At 34.6% G+C, this 22,559-nt stretch overlaps 1 protein-coding gene across 1 annotated transcript; it reads right to left on the reverse strand.

The window, feature by feature from the left end:
- Window positions 1-5,846: 5,846 nt before the first annotated feature.
- hpda (4-hydroxyphenylpyruvate dioxygenase a) lies at window positions 5,847-17,485 on the reverse strand. Its single transcript, XM_084115163.1, has 14 exons — window positions 17,318-17,485; window positions 16,834-16,860; window positions 16,245-16,307; window positions 15,195-15,299; window positions 13,974-14,016; window positions 13,626-13,708; window positions 12,581-12,670; window positions 11,647-11,753; window positions 9,999-10,076; window positions 9,741-9,903; window positions 8,317-8,388; window positions 8,108-8,230; window positions 7,886-8,002; window positions 5,847-6,093 (listed from the first exon to the last, which is right to left on the reverse strand). Exons 1-14 carry the CDS (start codon window positions 17,318-17,320, stop codon window positions 5,974-5,976), a joined length of 1,194 nt encoding a protein of 397 aa, XP_083971289.1. The 5' UTR covers window positions 17,321-17,485; the 3' UTR covers window positions 5,847-5,973.
- Window positions 17,486-22,559: the final 5,074 nt, after the last annotated feature.

A 22,559-nucleotide genomic window follows, 5' to 3' on the forward strand; every position in this document is an offset into this window, starting at 1 on the left:
CCCCCGATTTGCAGTCTAGATGAGTCGAAATGATAGGCACGGATTCCGATTTTTTTAGCTTCGACCCAGGATATCAAAACAAGTTTGATACTTTGAGCCGATTTAAGAACACGTGTTGTAGTGTATGACATGTTGCTACTGAAACTGAAGCTGTCCTCTAGCTACCAGTGTTGCAATAAAATACAATACCAATACAATAGTAAATTAACAGAACACACATAACAAATTAGCCTTAATATTTGACTCATCAGCACAGATAAACAACTGACCACGTCTACCCACCAAAGACGCTGCAACAACCATAGATATGTATATATATACAGTATATATATATATATATATATATATATATATATATATACATAGATGCCTCATTAGCTGCTGTTTCTATGGGCCGCTATGCGCAAGCCATCCACCATATTGAAACGGTCAAAAAAAAACACTCAAGAGCAAGTCGTCCATGCATCTGCAACAGTAGTAATACGCATGTATGAATATCTATATCTGCAACAGACTTCAGCAGATGAAAGACAAGACAAAGTCTTTAGCTAAAACAACATTTAAAGTCACCATAGTTTAAAAACCTGTAATATTGAGTTAAAGGGAGACTGTCTGTAACTAAACAATTGATGAGCAACATAGTATGGGAAAAAAAATACCATGGGAACTGTCAACTGTTTGGTTACGGACGTTGGTAAAAATATCTTGTGGGCGAGTAAATGATGACAGAATTTTCATTTTTGTGTGAACTATGCCTTTAATACATATAAAAATGCAAACCAACACATTCACACCCGTGAAAGATTATCCCGTTTCTTGGGGAATTTAAATGTCGGTGGTTTCTACAACCAGAGGCTGCACAATGTTGTGGCATCTTGGAAAACTCATAGATTTTTACTGTGAGAGACGACCACATAGAAAGTGTTGATCGTTCCAAGAGTTGACATGTCTGGAGCGCTCAAATGCCACATCTACATATACACATCTATGGTTTGAACTGTCATGCGTCTCCTTGAAATGAGGCACGTGTTTCTGTGCCAGTTTGTTGTGTTCAAAGTCTGCAAGTAAATGATGCCTATAGACCTTATGTAGCCCCGCCCCTTCAGCGCTGCGCTCGTTGTCTTTTGACTTCCGGTCTGTATTTTCACAGCGATTTTGCGTGTTTATTAATGAACGGCTCGTTTTAAAATCTTCCTGGTCGACTGACATTTAAGTCATCTGCTTTAAACATTACAGTCCTCATGATAACTCTCGTTAACTTTACATTAAGTAAATCCACTTCAAAAGCGAATTACTCCTGGACAGCAATGCCTTAGAAATATACAAAGCGACCGCAAACACGGAAGTTAAAAGAAAATATTCTAAAGATGGCGGCGCCCTCGTTTCTCTGGCGCATAAGGTCTATAGTGTTTTAAAATCTGTTCAGATTTTAAAAGTCGTGTAGTGTATTCCAGCCTTCAATCAAACTGTTGACATTTAAACTGATGATTTTTCATTCATAAAGACCTACATTTGACAAGAAAATACAATTTCAGACTTCCTACTTGCTATTTAATTTCACATTGTAATGTGTCTAACAATTTCTGAGTGATTTTTTTTCCCCAGTGTGCCTAAAAAACAACATACAATTTGAAGGTGTACTAAGCATAAGCAATGAAACCGAGAGTTTGCAATGCATTAGCTGTGCATTTCCTTCAGTGTTTGCGTCCTTGCATAGAGTTTGTTTCAGGCTTTAGCGTTTCATACCCTCCGTGCATTCATTAGCTCACCGCACCTACTGGCTGATTATTAACTATTTAGTTATTGCAATGCCACACGCCCCTTCCATTTCACTTCTCAAAAGCCAGACGTAGGCCTTTAACTGTGACGTTTTGGGCTGCGTTCAAACATCAGGCCTGGTTTTCCTGCACTACCTCAGATAACCAATCAGAAAAGGCCTGTTAGCGAGACGGTACTTCAAAGGTACGTGTGCGTCCGTCGACCTCTCGTTACCTCTGACGGATATTAACTCAGAGGAGCGATAGGGAGCTTCACTTCATATCATCTGTCCTTGGAAAGAAGCATTTCGTTGAGGTTTCAGGGTCTCGGTTTTGTTAATTCAAAAATGGCAGCTGTTATTTACAAATGTTTGTGTCTTCATTTATTAATTTTGCTTGTCAAAACTAAATGAATTGACTGAATATATTTGGGGAAAGTTGTGAAGATTTTGTTTTGTTTTCTGTTTTGCTTCATTATTTTGGTCTGTGTTTGGGCTGAGAAGGACTACATTTCCCAGAATGCTTTGCTTTCACCTATTATGACTCTTAGTCCCTTAAAGGGATGCTCGCATTTCATAGAAAGTAACCAGCATACAAGCTTACCAAAAGTGCCTCTGTATCCCATGAAATGAACACTTCATGAAGTTTACTTTACACGTTAATGTAGCCTGCTGTCATGTTCGTGGCAATACCAGCCAATGATGTATCAACACTTATCTTTAATCTGTTACCCTGAAATCTCTGTTGTCATATATTTTAAAAGCAACCCTTTAAAGGAATGGTCCGGGTTCAAAACGAATTAAAACTAGCAACAGTATCTGTGACGTGCTGGAAATATACGTCACAAAATATCGGGTTTTGAACCTGAAACATTCTTTTAAGTAAAGAAAAGGAAACACTGGAAATCTTGCCATGACAAACAACCTGAATGTTTTTTTATTTTCTGTCAGTAAATGGTCACTTTTGTCGAAGGTCTTGATCTTTGAACCACAAACACACCTGTGTCTTTCACATCCCTCGAGTCTTTTTAGCTTCATACGTTCACAAATGCTGCTTTTCATCTAAATGAGGCTGAATCCCAAATTAAAAATACAAATAAGACAAAATATAGTGAATCCCAGAATATCGGGTTCACACACCAATGAGTTTCAATGACTCTTCCGGTTGTTTGTGTTGCAGATTTTTTGAGATTACTGCACTTTTAAAGAGCAATGTATTTACCTGTTAACTGTCAACCCCCTTTTTTAGCATAGATCTGAACTTAAATTATTGTAATTCACGAATCTCTTATTAAATATTATTGCAGAAAGCACTTCAACCCTGAAGACTAACCAATATATCTAACCAAGTTGTGCTCCAAATTTGAAGTTGATATCACAAAATGTAGGGATGCACCGATATGAAAATGTTGGCCGATACCGATAACCGATAATTCTTCATATTTGAAAGCTGAAAACCGATATATATTTATATATTGGCTGATAAATCTAAATCCAAGTTTTTATATATTTTTTGAGAACCTGATTACAAAAACAAAAGTCTCACCATTAAAATCCATGTCCCAAGCACACAATTAGGTGTTCTTGTTATAATTTTATGTAGCTGATATTACAGACTTGTGTTGCACAAGTGATTTCAATCATGTTTCAACCAATTCGAAACCGTCATGTTGAACAGTGCGCATCTGAAGAGTCTCATCTGAAGGAAATAATACATTATTTATCGGCTTTAATATATCGGCCAAATTTTCTTATCGGGCCGATAACGATAACATTGAAAATGAACATATATCGGCCGATACCAATATGGTTGCCGATATATCATGCATCCATAACAAAAAGGTCGTAAAAAAATATATTTCCATTGTAATGCAATGTCCAATTTCACAACGGATTTCACAGGAAGAATTTTGAGTTTGAGGATGCTATCCTATAGCATCTATAGGGAAAAAAGGCAATAGCAAAGCAGCGGGACACTGACAGTTAACAGGCTACTCATTTTAGAGCTACTACTATAGAAATGCTTTGTTTTCCGTAGCTTTTCCAGCGATGGAAATCGTTATTTTAAAACGCCCTTGTATTTCCAAGTTTTCCATGAGTCGTTGCAACCCGGTTGAGTTACACTGTACCATAATGACAGTAACTTTTTATCAACCAAAGATAAGAATGAACCAATGTTCTCATTAAGTGGCAGTGAATTTTGAAACCATGTAACATGATGAACAAACTATAACCTCCTGATTTTCTTTTGACTCAGTATAGTAAGTAAACACAACTATTGCCACCAACTACCCTCAGATTACGGTATCTACGCATCGGTCTCACACAGATTAACATGTAAAGCTCTTGGCTTTATCTAGAAAGGATGCAAACAGCACTTTGCCTTGGAAGAAAATCTGCATGTGATTCAAAGCGAAACAAACGAAGCACTATGTAACCGCCAGTTATAGAAAATCAATGAAAATGTCACTAAACGTTGAGGATGTTTTTTTTGTTTGTTTTTTGTTCTCTATCTTTGGTCCTTTGTGTTGGTTGTATTGTTCATACGCTCTCTTTTCCACAGAGAATCAATTAAAACTGCCTTTTTTTTAACAGAGCTAAATCCCTTCAGAAATCAAGGGATATGCCAGTATATGTTCAATATTTTGTGTAAAAAAAAAGAAAGAAAGACAAAACAGTTATAAGATAAAGTGTTGTATTTTATATATAATAGAACATTTCAATGGTATGTCACTAATATATTTATTTACTAATATATTTATCCATTTTTGTCCAGGTCTGAGAAAATGTTTAAAATGTTATTTTCTCACTTTTGGAATGATATTCTTTATGAAACGTACAGCTGCCATTATAGATGTATAAACCTGGCATCATTCCGATTATATACAAATAAATTATTTTGAAATAAAAATACAGAGAATGTGGTGTTTGCTTTATTTATTTATCTATTCATTTATTTATTTATTTATTTTTGGGGGAGGAGGGGGGGTGATCAACATTAAGGTCCTTGGTTAATACATTTTATTTAAAGTTTTAATAGGAATTTTATTGTTAATAGTAACTTTTGTTGGGCTGTTGGAAATTGTGCCAAACCAACAACGCTTATACCCTGTCGACAGATGAGCTCATTAAAATCACACTGTTATGATAGTTTGATTATAAAGTATATTTGAGACTATAGACTATATAGATCTGACTCTGTGAGACTGTAGTTTGAATGAATCTCTTTTCTTTGCACGACACATTGACATTACAGTCCAGAACGGCTCTTTCAGCATTATCCTAAACATTGTATAAGCATTAAGCCCCATTTACACTGCATGGTTCAAGTGACCCATTTCCTCTCATGTGGCACAGATCGGATATGACCGGCAAACGTGTAAGATTCCGATATTCTCAGATCGGTTTCAGGCCTCACTCATGATATCGGATATGAATCGGATACATGCATTTGCGTCTGCCATGTAAGCAGACAAAACACTGGATAATCATTTTGTCTGCATCTGCATCCATTTTTTATGTTTTACTTCCTTTTCCGGGTCAGAACGTCTACATTGGGTTGTTTCGGCAGTGTATAAGTGTAAATGCAAATATCGGATATGGGTCACTTTTAAAAGATGATGTAAGCGCGTCGTCAAAAAAACCAAAAAACAGATATAGTCAGCAAATCGGAATTGGGCATCGAGACCTGCAGTGTAAATGCAGCCTTAGTTTCATGTGTCATTGAACAGAAGAGATGCTCTCGGGAGTGTGTGTAAAACACACATCCTGCGACATAAAAGTACTTCACATAAAAATCAGTCGACAGGCTTTTATGTCTAGGTCTAATTTTTAAGTTAGCCCCTTTAAATTTTTGTATATTTTATTTTAATTCTAATGTTCATTTTATTTCAAGCAATGATTTTTTTTTATGGTTTTGTTTTTCATTTTAGATTCAGAACATCTCAAGGACCCCAAAAACCCCTTAGACCCCAGAGGGTTAACTATAACAACCCTCACATGTCTTAGAAGAAAATTATTAACCCATTTGACTTTGAAAGTTTTATGTATCGTGGCCGTAGCTTATGAACGATTAAGAAAACGATACAGATACATTATACGTTACATTCTTTATTGTTGCCCTGCACGTTCAGTGTTAACTGATGGTCTCGGATTATTCTTTCACTCCAGCACAAGGGCTCGTGAGTAAACCATGTTTCTGCAGATGTGTTTGTGTGTCAGTGAAACTCCTTCGGGATGCCCTGGCTCTCCGGTGTGAGAACCGTGAGGTTTCCTCTGGCGTCCTGGTCCTTCTCAATGGCCTCGAACAGAGATTTGAAGTTTCCAGCTCCAAAACCCTTTTGGATAAGAAGACGGAGAATCACAGGTTTAACGCATGCGTTCTTATGATGGGAAAAATCAATGAGAATTGGACTGTAATCAGCTGTTGAATTAAAGTTCTGAAGTAGAAAAACTGAAACAGTATGTTCTTGTAAAACTTTGAAAACAAATTTTTTTAGGTATCGGCCGATATATGTTAATTTGTAATGTTATTCTTATCAGCCCAATAAAAACAAAATGTGGCCGATATATTAAAGCCGATAAATAATGTATTATTTCCTTCAGCTGAGACTCTTCAGATGCGCACTGTTCAACATGATGGTTTTGAATTGCTTGAAATATGATTGAAATCACTTTGATTGAAAATACAGTTAAATACAACACAAGTCTGTCATATCGGCTACATAAAATTATAAGAAAATCATTATAATTGTGTGCTTTGGACATGGATTTTAATGGTGAGACTTTTGTGTTTGTAATCAGGCTCTCAAAAATTACATAAAAACTTGGATTTAGATTTATCAGCCAATATATCGGTTATTGGCTTTCAAATATAAAGAATTATCGGTTATCGGTATCGGCCAAAATATTCATATCGGTGCATCCCTACTTCTTTTTTTTTTTTTACAGTGTATCTACCAACTCATCGCTCTCCTTTACCAACAATCCACGGTGTTTTGAGTCTAATTGTTGGTGTCATTGGGTTCATTTTCTTGCTCTGTTTGAACGTTTTAAGCACCACAAAAGACAGTGAAGCCCCTTTAGTGTGGTTTAGACAGAAATGTCTTATCTTTAGGCATTTCCTTCACTTCACAAGCTTTAAAAATGCCCCTAATAAAACTATGGGCCTGTTCAAACAGGTTGTCAGAGCTCAGACTCAAACTCAATACTGTAACTGTGTTTACTGTATCTGAATACAGACAACACATTTCTTCTCATTCAGTGTATTTCATCTAATGACACTTTGGATAGTTCACCCAAAAATGAAATTTCTGTCATTAATTACTCTCCCTCTTGTCGTTCCAAACTATTAAGACTTTCATTCATCTTCAGGACACAAATGAAGATATTTGTAATGAAATGTGAAAGATGTCTATCGCCTCTATTGAAAGTCTATTCGTCCAAAACTCTGATGCTTCAAAACTTTCATAAAGAGATTGTATCCTTTATTGTATCACCGGTGTCGCTAATAACAAGATTTGGTTACACTTTATTTTAAGGTGTCATTGTTACAGTGTAATTATATATTTAAATACTCTGTAATATTATTTAACAACATGTACTTACTATAGGGTTAGGGTAGGATTAGGGTTTGGTTGAGGGTTAGTTGCATGTAATTATGCATAATTTACTGTTATTACTATGGTAAGTACATGTAGCATATGTAACAAGGACACTGTAAAATAAAGTGTTACTCAAGATTTTCTCAATTGTACATACAGCACATTTAATTTAGGCTCTTATTCGCATATAAACATTGATCAATGAACCAATGAGGTTCAATTGTTCTATTTATATGTGAATAAAAGCCTAAATTAAATCTGTAAGTCTTCAAATTCTGTCTCTTCAGAAGACTTGGATTAATCAGATCCATACATGTGGATTTATTTAACAATCTTTTTATAAACGTTTTGAAATGTAAAATTTACATTGATTTCTTTTCCTAAGATGAACGAAAGTCTAATGGGTTTGGAACGAGTAAATGATGACAGAATTTTCATATTTGGATGGACTAGGCTCCGTTAAATTCACTTTAAAAAAGCATCTTCTAAATGAATAGATGTAAATGCATGTTGATGTCAGACTCACAGAGTGGTTGTTCCTCTGGATAACCTCCAGGAAGAGCGTCGGTCTGTCCTGCACGGGTTTGGTGAAGATCTGTAGCAGGTAACCCTTATCGTCAAAGTCTACTAAGATTTTTAACTCCTGCATTGGATGAAAAAACAAAAGTTTTCAATATGTATTTGGAAAAAATAAACAAATGAACAAAACACAGCATCATATCCAAACGGGAATCTTGGTGTCTCTGACCTGCAGTGTTTTAAGGTCCTCCTTCACCTTGATCTTGGCCGTCTTCAGGTTCTGTCGGAGGATGTCGTAGTAGTTATCGGGAGCAGACAGGAACTCCATCCCTCGAGCTCGAAGGTTCACAATCTGATTCATAAGGACAGAGTTTTATGTTTTATCTTTTACTTTATTTTGTTCTAATAGGAATGAAGTCATATTGAGAGGAGCCGTACAGCTTGGATGATGTTGGACGTGTTCAGGGCTATGTGCTGCACTCCGGGTCCTCCGTTGTAGTCAATATACTCCTTTACACACGAAAAAAGAGAATTATAGCAGCAATATGGACACTTACTATAGATTTCAAATTGTCAAATGTTTTAGTTAAAGGTGAAGTGTGTACCAGTGGTGGCAAGTAGAATTGCACAACAAATTCTTACTGGAATTAGCAAAAGCTTGCGAATTTAACCTATGTGCAAAATTGGAATATTGCATAAAACATTTGCAAATAAAGCACCGTTTCCATCCAGTGAGCCGAAGAGAACAAAATCATAATTTCCAGATAAAGTGGCGCTAAATATCAGAAACAAATGTAAGTTGCTGCAGTAGGAGAAGCCACTGTATATAATAAATTACTTACGAAACGCAATAATCACGCTCATGTTATCTTGCTTTCCTTCACCTGCTGTTTGGGAACGGAGCCATGTAAGAGTATTTATACCGCTTTGACGATAGACTTTGCTCAGGCATTTCAGATTCTGTGAAACGAGATCAATCTGGTTGGTCCAGTTATGCCGTCCCATATCGACTTTTGTTGATGCACATCAGTGAATTCATCAGTTTATGCACGTTTTAAAACAATTGTCTGACTCAATTGAGCGCATACGTTTTTTGAATTTATGCGCATCTTGGCGTTCCCATCCTGCATTTTTTAATGCGATATCCCAAAATGCACATGTGGAAACAGCTAAAGATAATCTGATTGTTGGATGCCACACTGTTTACAATCAGATTTCCCCAAATACTGTCTCTATATATGTATTAACATCCAAAAATTATGACATTAAACTCTAGATGGCGCAAACTGATCAATCCTTTACATGCAATCTGCAAGCAATCACATCATTGCCGCATGGCGCGAGCTGATTGGCCTCTGCTGATCCTGCAGCCAATGAGATTGCTTGTTCAACATTTAAATAATCTGGTTCAGTGTTTGCTGTAAACTGGTCCTGTAGTTTCTCTGAACCCCTCCTCCTCCCCAGCTCCACCTGCCTAGATCTGCTACACGATTCATTTACAACAGTAACTTATTTCAATTTTTCAGTATATAGTAATATATTTCAGAATTTTATTGTTAGTTTTACAACTAATAATAATAATTCTAATAATATTCTAGTCAAGTTGTGCAGCCCTATATATAAATACTTTTAAACATTAAACATTTATGTTTACCTGCATGTCATTTGAACATTAAACAAAATCAGAGAACCATGAAAATTGTTAAATTATTTAAATTATTAATTAACTTCAAATCTCAGGGGGACTTCAACTAAGTATTAAGAGGTTCGGCTGACAAAAGTGTTCTCTGACGTAATTAATTCAATAAAAACTGAAATATTTGCGAGAAGTTTGATGATTTCTAGGGATCTGCTGGAAGAACCTGGATTTGTGATTTCTTTTTCCCGATTGCTGGTTCATTAATGGGCATCTTGATGGTTTCCTCATAATTGGTAACTACGATGGATCTGAGAGCGCTGTACTCGGTGTGGATCTGTTTATCATCGATGGACCAGAACCTGTGGAACAGCAAACACTTCTGATACCTGCAGAAAAAAAGACAGAGAGAACGTGCTTTTTTGCCAGTGACATTTCCACGAATTTGTCTTATTGATTTGTTTGTTGGATGTGTGACCCTCACCAGTCCGAGACTGGCACCATTTTATCATCTGGCTGGTTTCCAACAATGTGATCGATGAAGCTCAGATGTCCTGGTGGCCTGTTGCCAGAGAAGGAGAACCACAAGGGTAAAAACGTTTGTGAGAAGTTTCATGTCTAGCTATCACAGTTTCATGCATTTTTGCATTCTGAAATGTGTCATGCATGTTTCCATAGAGTATGTTTCTGGCCTAAGAAACTATATTTGTACACTCACATTATTTTACAAGATGTTGTACATGTTCTAAATATTTTCTAAGAACATTATGGGCCCTATCTTGCACCCAGCGCAATTGACTTTGTACACCGACGCATGTGTCATTCCTATTTTGCACCCGCGCACAGCGGACTTTTCCCTCCACAGACGCACGTCGGTAAATTAGGGAATGAACTTGCGCTCCCGGGGGCGGTTCAGCAAAAAGAGGAGGCGTGTTCCGGCGCAAACGTTCCCTGGTGCTATTTTGCAGTTTCAGAAAACAATTCCGCCACTGACCAGGAGAAACTAGTCTAAAGTCAGCGGCACGTTATTCAGATGCTATTTTAAGGGCGCATGCTTGGCCATAATGTAGCGTATGCACAACACACACACACTTTGCTTCTCTCATCTACACAGAAGCAGCCGTTTTCATTTTTGCAAACCATACATTATTACAAGGAAAAATATTAACACACGAGGGAAATCATTGTGGTGTCCATGAAGATGTGAAAAAATAGGCATAAATCTAGCTTACACATTTACCCAAATTATCATACGCCTGTTTAACCGAAGCTAATCTGGGTGTGTTTCTCCATCCCCAATGTCACTTCTCTGTGTTTTACGGCCCTGACGAGAACGTCGGTCTCCTCGGCTGTGAACCGCTCCTGGCAAATCCGCCGTTATAATAGCAATCCGCCATGGAACAAGCGCGCCTGCTCTTAAAGGGAATGTGAGATGACGCTCTGATTGGTTTATTTCACGTTACGCCCAATCCACACCTATGAGTAATGAAGCTACTTCAGACCAACACATTTTAGATTTGTGTCCGCCCACAAAGTTACTTGAGTTTCGCGTTTGATACTTGCGTTTCAGATCGTTAAAATAGGGCCCTCTATGTGCTAATGTTCCAATTAAAGGGATAGTTTTACACATTTGGTGTTAAACATCTGTTGTTTGGTTACAAACATTCTTCAAAATATTTACTTTTGTGTTCAACAGAACATAGAAACTCATAGAGGTTTAGAACATATCAGCAAATTATGACAGAATTTTTATTTGTGAGTGAACTATCCCTAACATAATTTCTGAATGTTCTCTGAATGTGCAAAACGTCATTTTTTTAAATGATTTTACTTGGTTATGCAAACGTTAAGGGAACATTCCATTTTGCAAACATTACGGGAACGTTACTTTTTAATGTTTTCTGAACATTCCCAGACAAGTTTTAAAAGATCTTTTTAAACAAATGCAACTAAAACATTCAAGAAAAAAACAACTTTCCATGAATGTTGTATAAATAATGTTTTTGCAATAACGTTTTGAGAACATTATTAAAGACAAGATAACTTTGAATGAACGTTTTCTTAACGTTACTGTAATAATGTTTGTTCTGAGAACGTTCCCTGTTGTCTGGGTTCACAGTAAAATCACTCACAGTTTTGGTAACAGAGGGTCTCTGAACAGCGGCTCCTGGTATCCTGGCAGAAACAAACCTTTATAGGGTCCCATGTACTCAACAAAGGTGTGTGTTGTATCTCCGTACTGCAAAACACAACATCAGATATATCATATGTGTTCGCCAAGCTCAAGCTTTAAAGGGGTGGTATAATGCCCTTTTCACAAGATGTAGTTTCTGATGTCCCCAGAGTGTGTGTGTGAAGTTTTAGCTCAAAATACCCCACAGATATTTTTATATAGCATGTTAAAATTGTCACTGTTTTTGTGTCTGTCCCTTTAAATGCAAATGAGCTGACAGAGGGCGGATCTTGTGTGTGTGTGTGTGTGTGTGTGTGTGTGTGTGTGTGTGTGTGTGTGTGTGTGTGTGTGTGTGTGCGTGTGTGTGTTTGTGTGTTAGCAGCTCCGATTGCGTCACACATGCACTGAAAATTTCAAAAACTTTTAGCCTTTTATGTTCAAACCGGATTCAGACAATGATGGAGAGACTCAAGAAGAAGAGACAACATGTAGAAGCAACAGGACATTTCTGAATGGTTAGTTGATGAATTTATGAAGCTGATGTGTAGTTATCTTCTAGTCGTTGATTAGCATATTCTGTCTTGATAATCTATAAATTGTGTTCGGGGGGCGGGGTTTATGTAAATTCTAGGGTTGGTGATGTCACTAACCCGGGAGGAATGTGGTGTAGTCTCTACCAGCCGTTTGTTGTAGTCCTTAAAAAGCGATTTCTTTAAAAGCAAATATCTCCCTTTGCTTTGAACTTTGAGCGTTGTAACTTTGCAGATGTTGTTTATGCTCAAACAGCAACATTACACACTAACTAAAGTTAGACAAGTGAAATCATAATCAACCACCCCTTTAAAGCAAGTGTATGTCTGTCTAAACACATGCTGTGTTTCTCTCTGACGTACAGTTTGAATGACAGTGTATTTGACTTTTCCTCCTGAATCCTGCTCCACCCACGGCTCTCGGACGACCACTGCTCCTCTCTCTTTGGCTTTCTGGGAACGCAAACACACATTTATTCCAAAGTCCCTTCAAGGTAAATCTGTTTACGTCATGCAGTTATTTTTTTAAGTGATTATTGTGTTCAGAATGGAATACTAACTTACTGTTAACTGAATATACTGTGCAGAACACACTGTACACTTGCATTTCGCAAAGATACTTTTGTTTTTTATCTTATTCCATGCTTTTGAGATATTTTTTTATTAATTTTTTTTGCATTGTGATATTTATTTCACATTTAACCCTATTTTAACCCTCAAATTCGCATTATTGTAATGCAAAAACTTCTCCTGTTAACCTTAAAATGTGATTAATTGTCATGAAAATAATGTGCAATAGTATATGCATTAAGGAAACATGCAACTTGTTTTGAAAATGTTTACTAGCATAATGCATACTCCTGCATTATGAGTGGCGTCCAGTAATCATTTTGGTAATAAATATTTTGTATTTCATTTTCATTGCTTAACTTGTCTTTAATTGATTATGAGTTTATAGCTTTTTCCTGCTTTCTCAATATCTAAAACATTTTTGCATTGGAAATTAATTTCATAGTGGAAATGTTTGGTACTGCACCCAAACAAAATCTTCATAATTTTTTGGACATATCAACTTAAAACATTTTATTGCTTTAATTTTCGCACAGTTTCTGAGTAAAACATGTTTTGAAAAGTTTATAGCTTTTTCCTGCTTTCTCAATATCACTTTCAATCCTTTTAGCTTTTTGTAAAAATCCCTTTAAGGAAAGGCAGTTCCTCAATGACATCATCTAGAAGTGACATCATTTTGGAGGGAAAATATTAGCCATAGGTCTGATGAATTACCAGTTTGATTATATACACTGCAGGAATAGTAAGAGTGATATGAGAATATAGATAAGCATACTATACCCTCACTGAATTAATTATGCAGCATTATGAATATTATTATGTCAATAATGTAACAAACCTTGACTAAAAAGTCACAGTCCTCCACTTGAAACGCGACGTCTTTCACTCCGTCTCCATGTTTCATCAGATGCTCCCCCATTTCTGTGGAGCGAGAGGCTATGAGCACTTTCGGTGTTTTCTCAAACCAGGGTCATTTTAACACCGAATAAATAAAGTAACAGAATCCTTCATTATCTTTTCCCATGTGTAAATATTGTTATATGTTTTTCATGACAGTTAAACCCATTTTAACCCACAAATTCTAATGCATTAAGTTTTTTTTTCATGACCCTTTTCATATGTTTTACATGACCTGGAAAGTATTTTTCACACTACTGTGTTTAAAAATAAATGAAATGGTTCGTACCCTCATTTCCAGGGTTCAGAGCAGACTCGAAGACGAATATTATCTGTGAAAATAACAAACACTTTTAACTCTGAGTGATTTTGAAACAAATTTGTGGGTTGGGTTTTGAAACCCTCTGATGCTCATAAAAAACATTTTTTACATTTTGAATTTTTTACTTCATCGGAATGGAACGAAACTTGGTAAAGGTTTTAGCACTTGTTATGTGAACACAAAACAGGTTAAATGATCCTGAAAAAAAAGAAAGTCACACTTGTGCTCCTCGCCATCAGAAATTAATTTCATACTGGAAATGTTTGGTACTGCATCCAAACAAAATCTTCATCATTTTTTTGACATATCAACTTAAAAAAAAAGTATTGCTTTGATTTTAACATACATAACAAACATGTTTTGAAAAAAATATATTTCATTTAAAAATTGAAAATAGTATTTTTGTGCATTTTTCATAACAATAGACTTTCTTTTTATTACTTTTTTTTCTCTGCCAAGTGTCTTGAGACCAAACTGAAGTCTGAACTCCAAAGCATTCAAGATTTATGACAGTTTAAGATAGAAATGTATTTTTCAAGTCTATGCTAAAAAACTCAATAAATGGATTATAACGACTGCCTAAATATAATTTAGTAGCATAAAATCCCATAAAGATACAAAATTTTAAATAAAAACTAACACTTAATTTGACAGTGTCCTTGTTACACGTTACATACATAGTAATAACTATAAATTATGCATAATCACATGCAACTAACCCTAAAGCAAACCTAATATTAGTCCTAACCCTAGAGTAAGTACATGTAGTTAATTAACATTACTCATTGCAGTTACACTTTATTTTAATGGGTCATTATTACAGTGTAATTATATATTTAAGTACTGAGTAATATTATTTAACTACATGTACTTACTATAGGGTTAGGGTAGGATTAGGGTTTGGTTGAAATAAAAAGATAAAAAATGAATCTCATTACTATGGTAAGTACATGTAACATAAGGACACTGTAAAATAAAGTGTTACCCTCATTACTTAAATGTATAATTACACTGTAACAAAGACACCTTAAAATAAAGTGTAAACTAAAAAACATTATCAACCTAAAATCTAAAATGTATTTATTTCTAATAACTTTAGGGCATGAAATGAGTGATTGTATGACGTGTGTGTAGATGATGTCCTGTGTTGTGTCATCATGTGTGTATTGATCCTCGACACACACACACCTTGTCCTGTCTGATGGCGTGAGACACCAGTTCTCTGCTGCCCGTCTCCAGACCTTTATACGCCAGCGGCTCGAAGCCAAACTTATCGCAGTAGAACGCCGCGGCCTAGACCAGAAACACACAAATGCTCAGTTTAAGGGTATATCTGTGTCTGCACAGCTTTATTTCGACAAGTTGTTTTATTGAGATAATCAAAATCATTTTAAAATTCTAAAATATCTGTTAGAAAACAACATATAAAATGAATTCAGTCTAAATAAACAGACAAATGTTCAGTGCGGTTCTTAATAGAATTTTGATACTGTCATGTTTAACGGGTTATTTCAATTTGTTAGTGTGATAAAGTATGTTTATGGGCTATTTAAGTCATACATTTTTTTTTATTAAAACTGAATCCATAAAAGGATCCCTTGGATGGAACCAATAAGCTTCTATATAGAACATTTTGTTCTATGAATGTAACAAGACGAAATATTCCATAGGGTACAAAATGAGCAGAAACTATTGGTTAATATGTAAACGTATGTCACTGTCGAGATCAGGCGAGATGAACTATTGCATCACTCTTAGATTAAGAGCACATTATTGATCACATCTTCAGAGAAGCGTTCGTCATCTGCATTAGGAATATCAAGCCACTTTAAAACAAGTGAAAGCAACTTTATAACAGTTAAATTGTGCCAACAAATGTATATTCAGTGCAATAATCTTACAGAAACGCTTTCATTTAAACCTTAAACTTTGCATCAAAGCATCTTTATAAGGTATACAAAACTATAATTCCTGAAAATCTTATTTTATTCAGAGAAAGTGCAAAATTATCATGTTTTAATTTCAAAATCATCAAACTACAGTCATAACTTCTGTATTCAAACAGATTGATGATATTTTAGTAACTTTGAGATACTTATTTTAGTAAATCGAGTCAAAGTAAATGTTTATTTATGGTCTTAGTTTTATAAATATTTTTTTATACTATTTACGGTTTTATTTGTATAACTATAATAACCCTGAAACAGATTCATCTCTGTCGGTAAAATGTAAAATCACCTGTTTGGCGTTTCCCACCCAGAACTTCACATGGTGAAACCTTAAAAATTTTCCTCTCTCCGGCTGCAACAGAAAAATAAAATAAAAATCCATAAAATATAATATATTTACATATAGTTTTTGTTGGTCACACTTTAGATTAGGGTCCAATTCTCACTATTAACTACGACTTCTGCCTCAATAAACTCATAATTACTGCTTATTAATAGTTAGTAAGGTCGTTGTTAAGTTTAGGTATTGTAGGATTAAGGGATGTAGAATATGATCATGCAGAATAAGATTTGTAAGATATGTATAAGATATAAGGCATTAATATGTGTTTTATAAGTATTAATAAACAGCCAATATCCTAGTAAAATGCATGATAATACGCAGCTATGAATAGTGAGAATTGGACCCTACACTGTAAAAAATTACATGATCAACAAGTTATGTCAACATAATGTTTTTACATTGCTTTAACATATCAAAATAAGTTTATAAGTGAAAAAATTATTTCCAACTTTTAAGCTTCAACTAATTTTTTAAGTCAGTTTAATGTAATTTAAGTTGAAATGACGTAAGCATTATAGTTTAAAGTTCATGTTACCTTCTCTCCTTTGTCAGTGTATGAAGTCTAAAGAGAGAACAGACATCATTTAATATTTATCAAACAATTATACATTCATACGAACATTCTGAAATAGAACTTTCTCCAGACTGAAAGACATCTTTTGACTTAATATTAAATAATAATAAAAAAATAAAAAACATTCAGAAAATTTACTTTATGACAAGACAGTATGCATTTTAATAGTTTAATGTCTTTATTGGCATCAAGGATTCCATGAAGAATCTTTAACATCCATGGAATCTTTCCATTACAGTAAAGATTAATATAGTGGAAAAAAGGTTCTTTAGATTTTTTATACATTCTTCACTCTAAGAAACAAAAAAAGTTATTTTAAGATTTGTTCACTGAAATGCTAATGTAACCAATAGCATACGTTTGTGCATCACAATTTTATGACCACAAATGAATGAAAATATTGAATCTTACTCTGACTGGTGTGAATGCAGTGCATTGGACTCACCATGTCGAAGTCGGTGGGGTTTGTGGGTCAGAAGAGCTGTCGTACACACAGATATGCTGTTTTATGTGTGCCGGTCACTGGACCTCAGGTTCAATACCCCTTCAGTCTCATCCAGCCAAAAGAGCGTCTGCACACACACCCTCTCCGGCCGACACACACATTTGATGTATTTTATCTGCTATAGCGCAAATGTATTGTGACACTTTTACGGTAATATCCAGAGTGATGTTCAACTTCCCCTTACCTACTGTATAGTAGCCTACTGAAAACAGCACTTATATATCATATAATACTGAAAATAGCACTTTAGCATATATAGTACTGAAAATAGCACTTTAGCATATATAGCACTGAAAATAGCACTTTAGCATATATAGTACTGAAAACAGCACTTATATATCATATAGTACTGAAAATAGCACTTTAGCATATATAGTACTGAAAATAGCACTTTAGCATATATAGCACTGAAAATAGCACTTTAGCATATATAGTACTGAAAACAGCACTTATATATCATATAGTACTGAAAATAGCACTTTAGCATATATAGTACTGAAAATAGCACTTATATATCGTATATAGTACTGAAAATAGCACTTATATATCATATATAGTACTGAAAATAGCACTTTAGCATATATATTACTGAAAATAGCACTTATATATAGCACTGAAAATAGCACTTGTATATCGTATATAGCACTGAAAATAGCACCCTTAGCATATATAATACTATCGTATATAGCACTGAAAATAGCACTTATATATCGTATATAGTACTGAAAATAGCACCCTTAGCATATATAGTACTGAAAATAGCACTTATATATCGTATATAGCACTGAAAATAGCACTTATATATCGTATATAGCACTGAAAATAGCAATTATATATCGTATATAGCACTGCAAATAGCACTTATATATCATATAGTATCATATATAGTACTGAAAATAGCACTTATATAGTACTGAAAATAGCACTTTAGCATATATAGTACTGAAAATAGCACTTATATATTGTGTATATCGTATATATTACTGAAAATAGCACTTATATATCGTATATAGTACTGAAAATAGCACTTATATATCGTATATACTGAAAATAGCACTTATATATCATATATACTGAAAATAGCATTTTATATATCATATATAGTACTGAAAATAGCACTTATATATCGTATATACTGAAAATAGCAGTTATATATCATATATATATAGTACTGGAAATAGCACTTATATATCATATATACTGAAAATAGCAGTTATATATCATATATAGTACTGAAAATAGCACTTATATATCGTATATACTGAAAATAGCAGGTACATATCATATATATAGTACTGAAAATAGCACTTATATATAGCACTTATATATCATATATAAGTACTGAAAATAGCACTTATATATCGTATATACTGAAAAATAGCATTTTATATATCATATAGTACTGAAAATAGCACTTATATCGTATATACTGAAAATAGCATTTTATATATCATATAGTACTGAAAATAGCACTTATATATCGTATATACTGAAAATAGCATTTTATATATCATATATAGTACTGAAAATAGCACTTATATATCGTATATACTGAAAATAGCACTTATATATCATATATAGTACTGAAAATAGCACTTATATATCATATAGTACTGAAAATAGCACTTATATATCGTATATACTGAAAATAGCATTTTATATATCATATATAGTACTGAAAATAGCACTTATATATCGTATATACTGAAAATAGCACTTATATATCATATATATACTGAAAATAGCACTTATATATCATATATACTGAAAATAGCATTTTATATATCATATAGTACTGAAAATAGTACTAAAAATAGCACTTTATATATCATAGCCTATATAGTACTCAAAATAGCACTTATATATCATATATAGTACTGAAAATAGCACTTATATATCATATATAGTACTGACAATAGCACTTATATATCGTATATACTGAAAATAGCATTTTATATATCATATATAGTACTGAAAATAGCATTTTATATATCATATAGTACTGAAAATAGCACTTATATATCGTATATACTGAAAATAGCATTTTATATATCATATATAGTACTGAAAATAGCACTTATATATCGTATATACTGAAAATAGCACTTATATATCATATATATACTGAAAATAGCACTTATATATCATATATACTGAAAATAGCATTTTATATATCATATAGTACTGAAAATAGTACTAAAAATAGCACTTTATATATCATAGCCTATATAGTACTCAAAATAGCACTTATATATCATACATAGTACTGAAAATAGCACTTATATATCATATATAGTACTGACAATAGCACTTATATATCGTATATACTGAAAATAGCATTTTATATATCATATAGTACTGAAAATAGTACTAAAAATAGCACTTATATATCATATATAGCACTGAAAATAGCGCTTTATATATCATAGCCTATATAGTACCGTATTTTCCGGACTATAAGTCGCACTTTTTTTCATAGTTTGGCTGGTCCTGCGACTTATAGTCAGGTGCGACTTATATATCAAAATTAATTCAGACTGAGATGAACCAAGAGAAAACATTACCGTCTACAGCCGCGAGAGGGCGCTCTAGTTGGCGGAGTTATTCAGAAGCGACACCATATGAAGAAAATTCAATGGATTCAGTGATGTGGAATGAGATCGCGGGGGCTTGATGAACTTGTTTACTGGTAACTTGCTTGTTGGACTCACTGGCTTATGTTAATTTAGCCCATTCAGCCTCCCAGGTATATGTTCTCTATGCTATTGTGTAGCTGAATAACTGTTAATGTGTTGCGTTAACATACCGGACACCTTCTCAGCCTGTTGTTCTGTGTGCTACTGTGTAGTTGAATAACTTGCCTTCCAGATTAAATGTCTGTTCTTGGTCTTGGATTTTGTGAAATAAATTTCTAAATAAATGCGACTTATACTCCAGTGCGACTTATATATGTTTTTTTCCTCTTCATAACGCATTTTTTGACTGATGCGACTTATACTCCGGAGCGACTTATAGTCCGGAAAATACGGTACTCAAAATAGCACTTATATATCTTATGTAGTACTGAAAATAACACTTTAAATGCCATACATAGTACTGAAAATAACACGTTATATGTCATATATAGCACTGAAATAGCACTTTACATATATAGTACTGAAAATAGCACTTTATCATATATAATGAAAATAGCACTGTATACTGTATATCATATATAGCACTGAAAATAACACGTTATATGTCATATATAGCACTGAATTACCATATTCATATACAGTAGAGTTTGCTTCGGTACTTCATATAATACTGTTTTATCACTATGAATCATGATGCATGTCCAAAAACATGGGTCTGTCTTTCTGCAGTGTCATGCAATGCGAGATATTAAGATAATTCCTCCCATCTCATATATTTTTCCTTCACCATGTCCCTTTCAGGCTCTGTATGACACGGATAGGGCCTATATGAGCGTAGTGGAAAATGTGGGTTAGTAATATAAATATGTATGATTTACATATTGAAGAATAAATTGAAAATTATTCTGGGATTGTCAAAGTACCTTCATTTGTACATTAGAGGGCGACATTGGATCATTACATGGTTCATTGCAACGAAGCTTCTAGAAATTCTAGACATCTGACATTGACATTTTGACAAAATTGCTCATTTCTGACATTGTTGCCGTTCTGATACGGATCTCAGAAGAGATTTACACTGATTCCCTTTCCAGTTTCATTTGGTCATCAAAAAATCCATTAAAGCGTGTTCTTTAGAAATGAACATCTGACTGGATAGTAACAAATAAGCAAAGGGCAGATATCAGATGAAGAAACCCGAGCTCATTAAACACAGCATTCAGGCACTTTCTCATTGTTTAGAGGGTTTTGTGACCAGAAAAAGGAAGTGTTTCCTAGAATAGGCCTAATGCCAAAAAGAGAGGCGGAATAAGAAAGTGTTTTTTGACCTCGTATCTAAGGACACTGAAATACTAAACTGCCTTGACCCAGTAAAGCTTACATTTCATCATCATGACCACATGAAAAAAGAGGTGAGAAGTCATATGACTGATAACAACCCAGAAATGCTGAAGCAGTTGTGGGCGGGACTCTGCTGAGCCAATCACCAACCAGCATTCTTTACTACATTAATGACACAAGTTGAATGAAATTAGGTTTCTTACACTCTTAGATAGAGATATAAACCACTCTTAAAGGGTTCCGTCATGTGCTTCATATAGTTCCTATCATGGGATCATTTTATGGATGTACTTTTAAATGATTAATTTAGTAATTAAGTAATTATTAAGTCATTTTTTATTTGAGTGAGATCTGAGGAAGTGAAGGAGTCTGGGTTCGTGTTGACTTCTGCATGGAGGCATCTGATGTCAGACTGCCAATCTCTGCGATTAAAGACTGAAGCCAGAGCAGAAATAGCCCAGAGCTCTAACAGCATAAACACATGGCAGCATTGGTTAAGGTTAAAGGTCAGGTGACACACATGATACTGCATCAACCAAACTTCCAAGTCTTGAAGTTAATGAGACTGATAATCTTTGAGCTCTTGTCTTCAAATGTGTTTGCTCAGGGTTAATGATCAGCTGAACTCTTTATGTGTTTAAAGAACAGTAACCAGACTTGCCAAGATCAGTTATTTACATGTTTTATTCTTGCATTATAAAGCCATTGAGATTAACTATATCTAACTGTAGATTATACGGGGTTGTGAAATAATTTGTGTGTGTATGTAAGCCTATGTACACTGTAACTATGCATTAGCTACTTAAGACTTAAACATTTTCTATTTCTCAAACCTTTCTGTTCAATCCTGACAATTTCAGCGTGGAAATTAACATATGTTCATGTTTTAAACTTTTTTTGTTGAACACAATGCGCGCTCCGTCGCTTTAACAAGTCCTGCGCGCACGCAGTGAACCACGTGGTCCCCTAGTGCCGCGCTGTGATTTTCTATTGGCTTATACTTCACCCCTCCCCCCGCCTCAGCCGCGCCCTGATTGGTTCCTATGTGGGTGTGTTCTCAGCATTCAGGCGTCCTGTTGTTAGAGCCGCTATCCTACCGTAGCCCTCCATTGGCTGTTGAGTGTCTAGTACGCGACGTATTCCGCCACGCCATTGGTCAACTGTGCAGACATAGTCTATCGTGATTGGTTGACGCATAGGCGATC

Source organism: Abramis brama (assembly GCF_963993115.1).
Source record: "Abramis brama genome assembly, chromosome: 5".
Classification (NCBI taxonomy): domain Eukaryota; kingdom Metazoa; phylum Chordata; class Actinopteri; order Cypriniformes; family Leuciscidae; genus Abramis; species Abramis brama.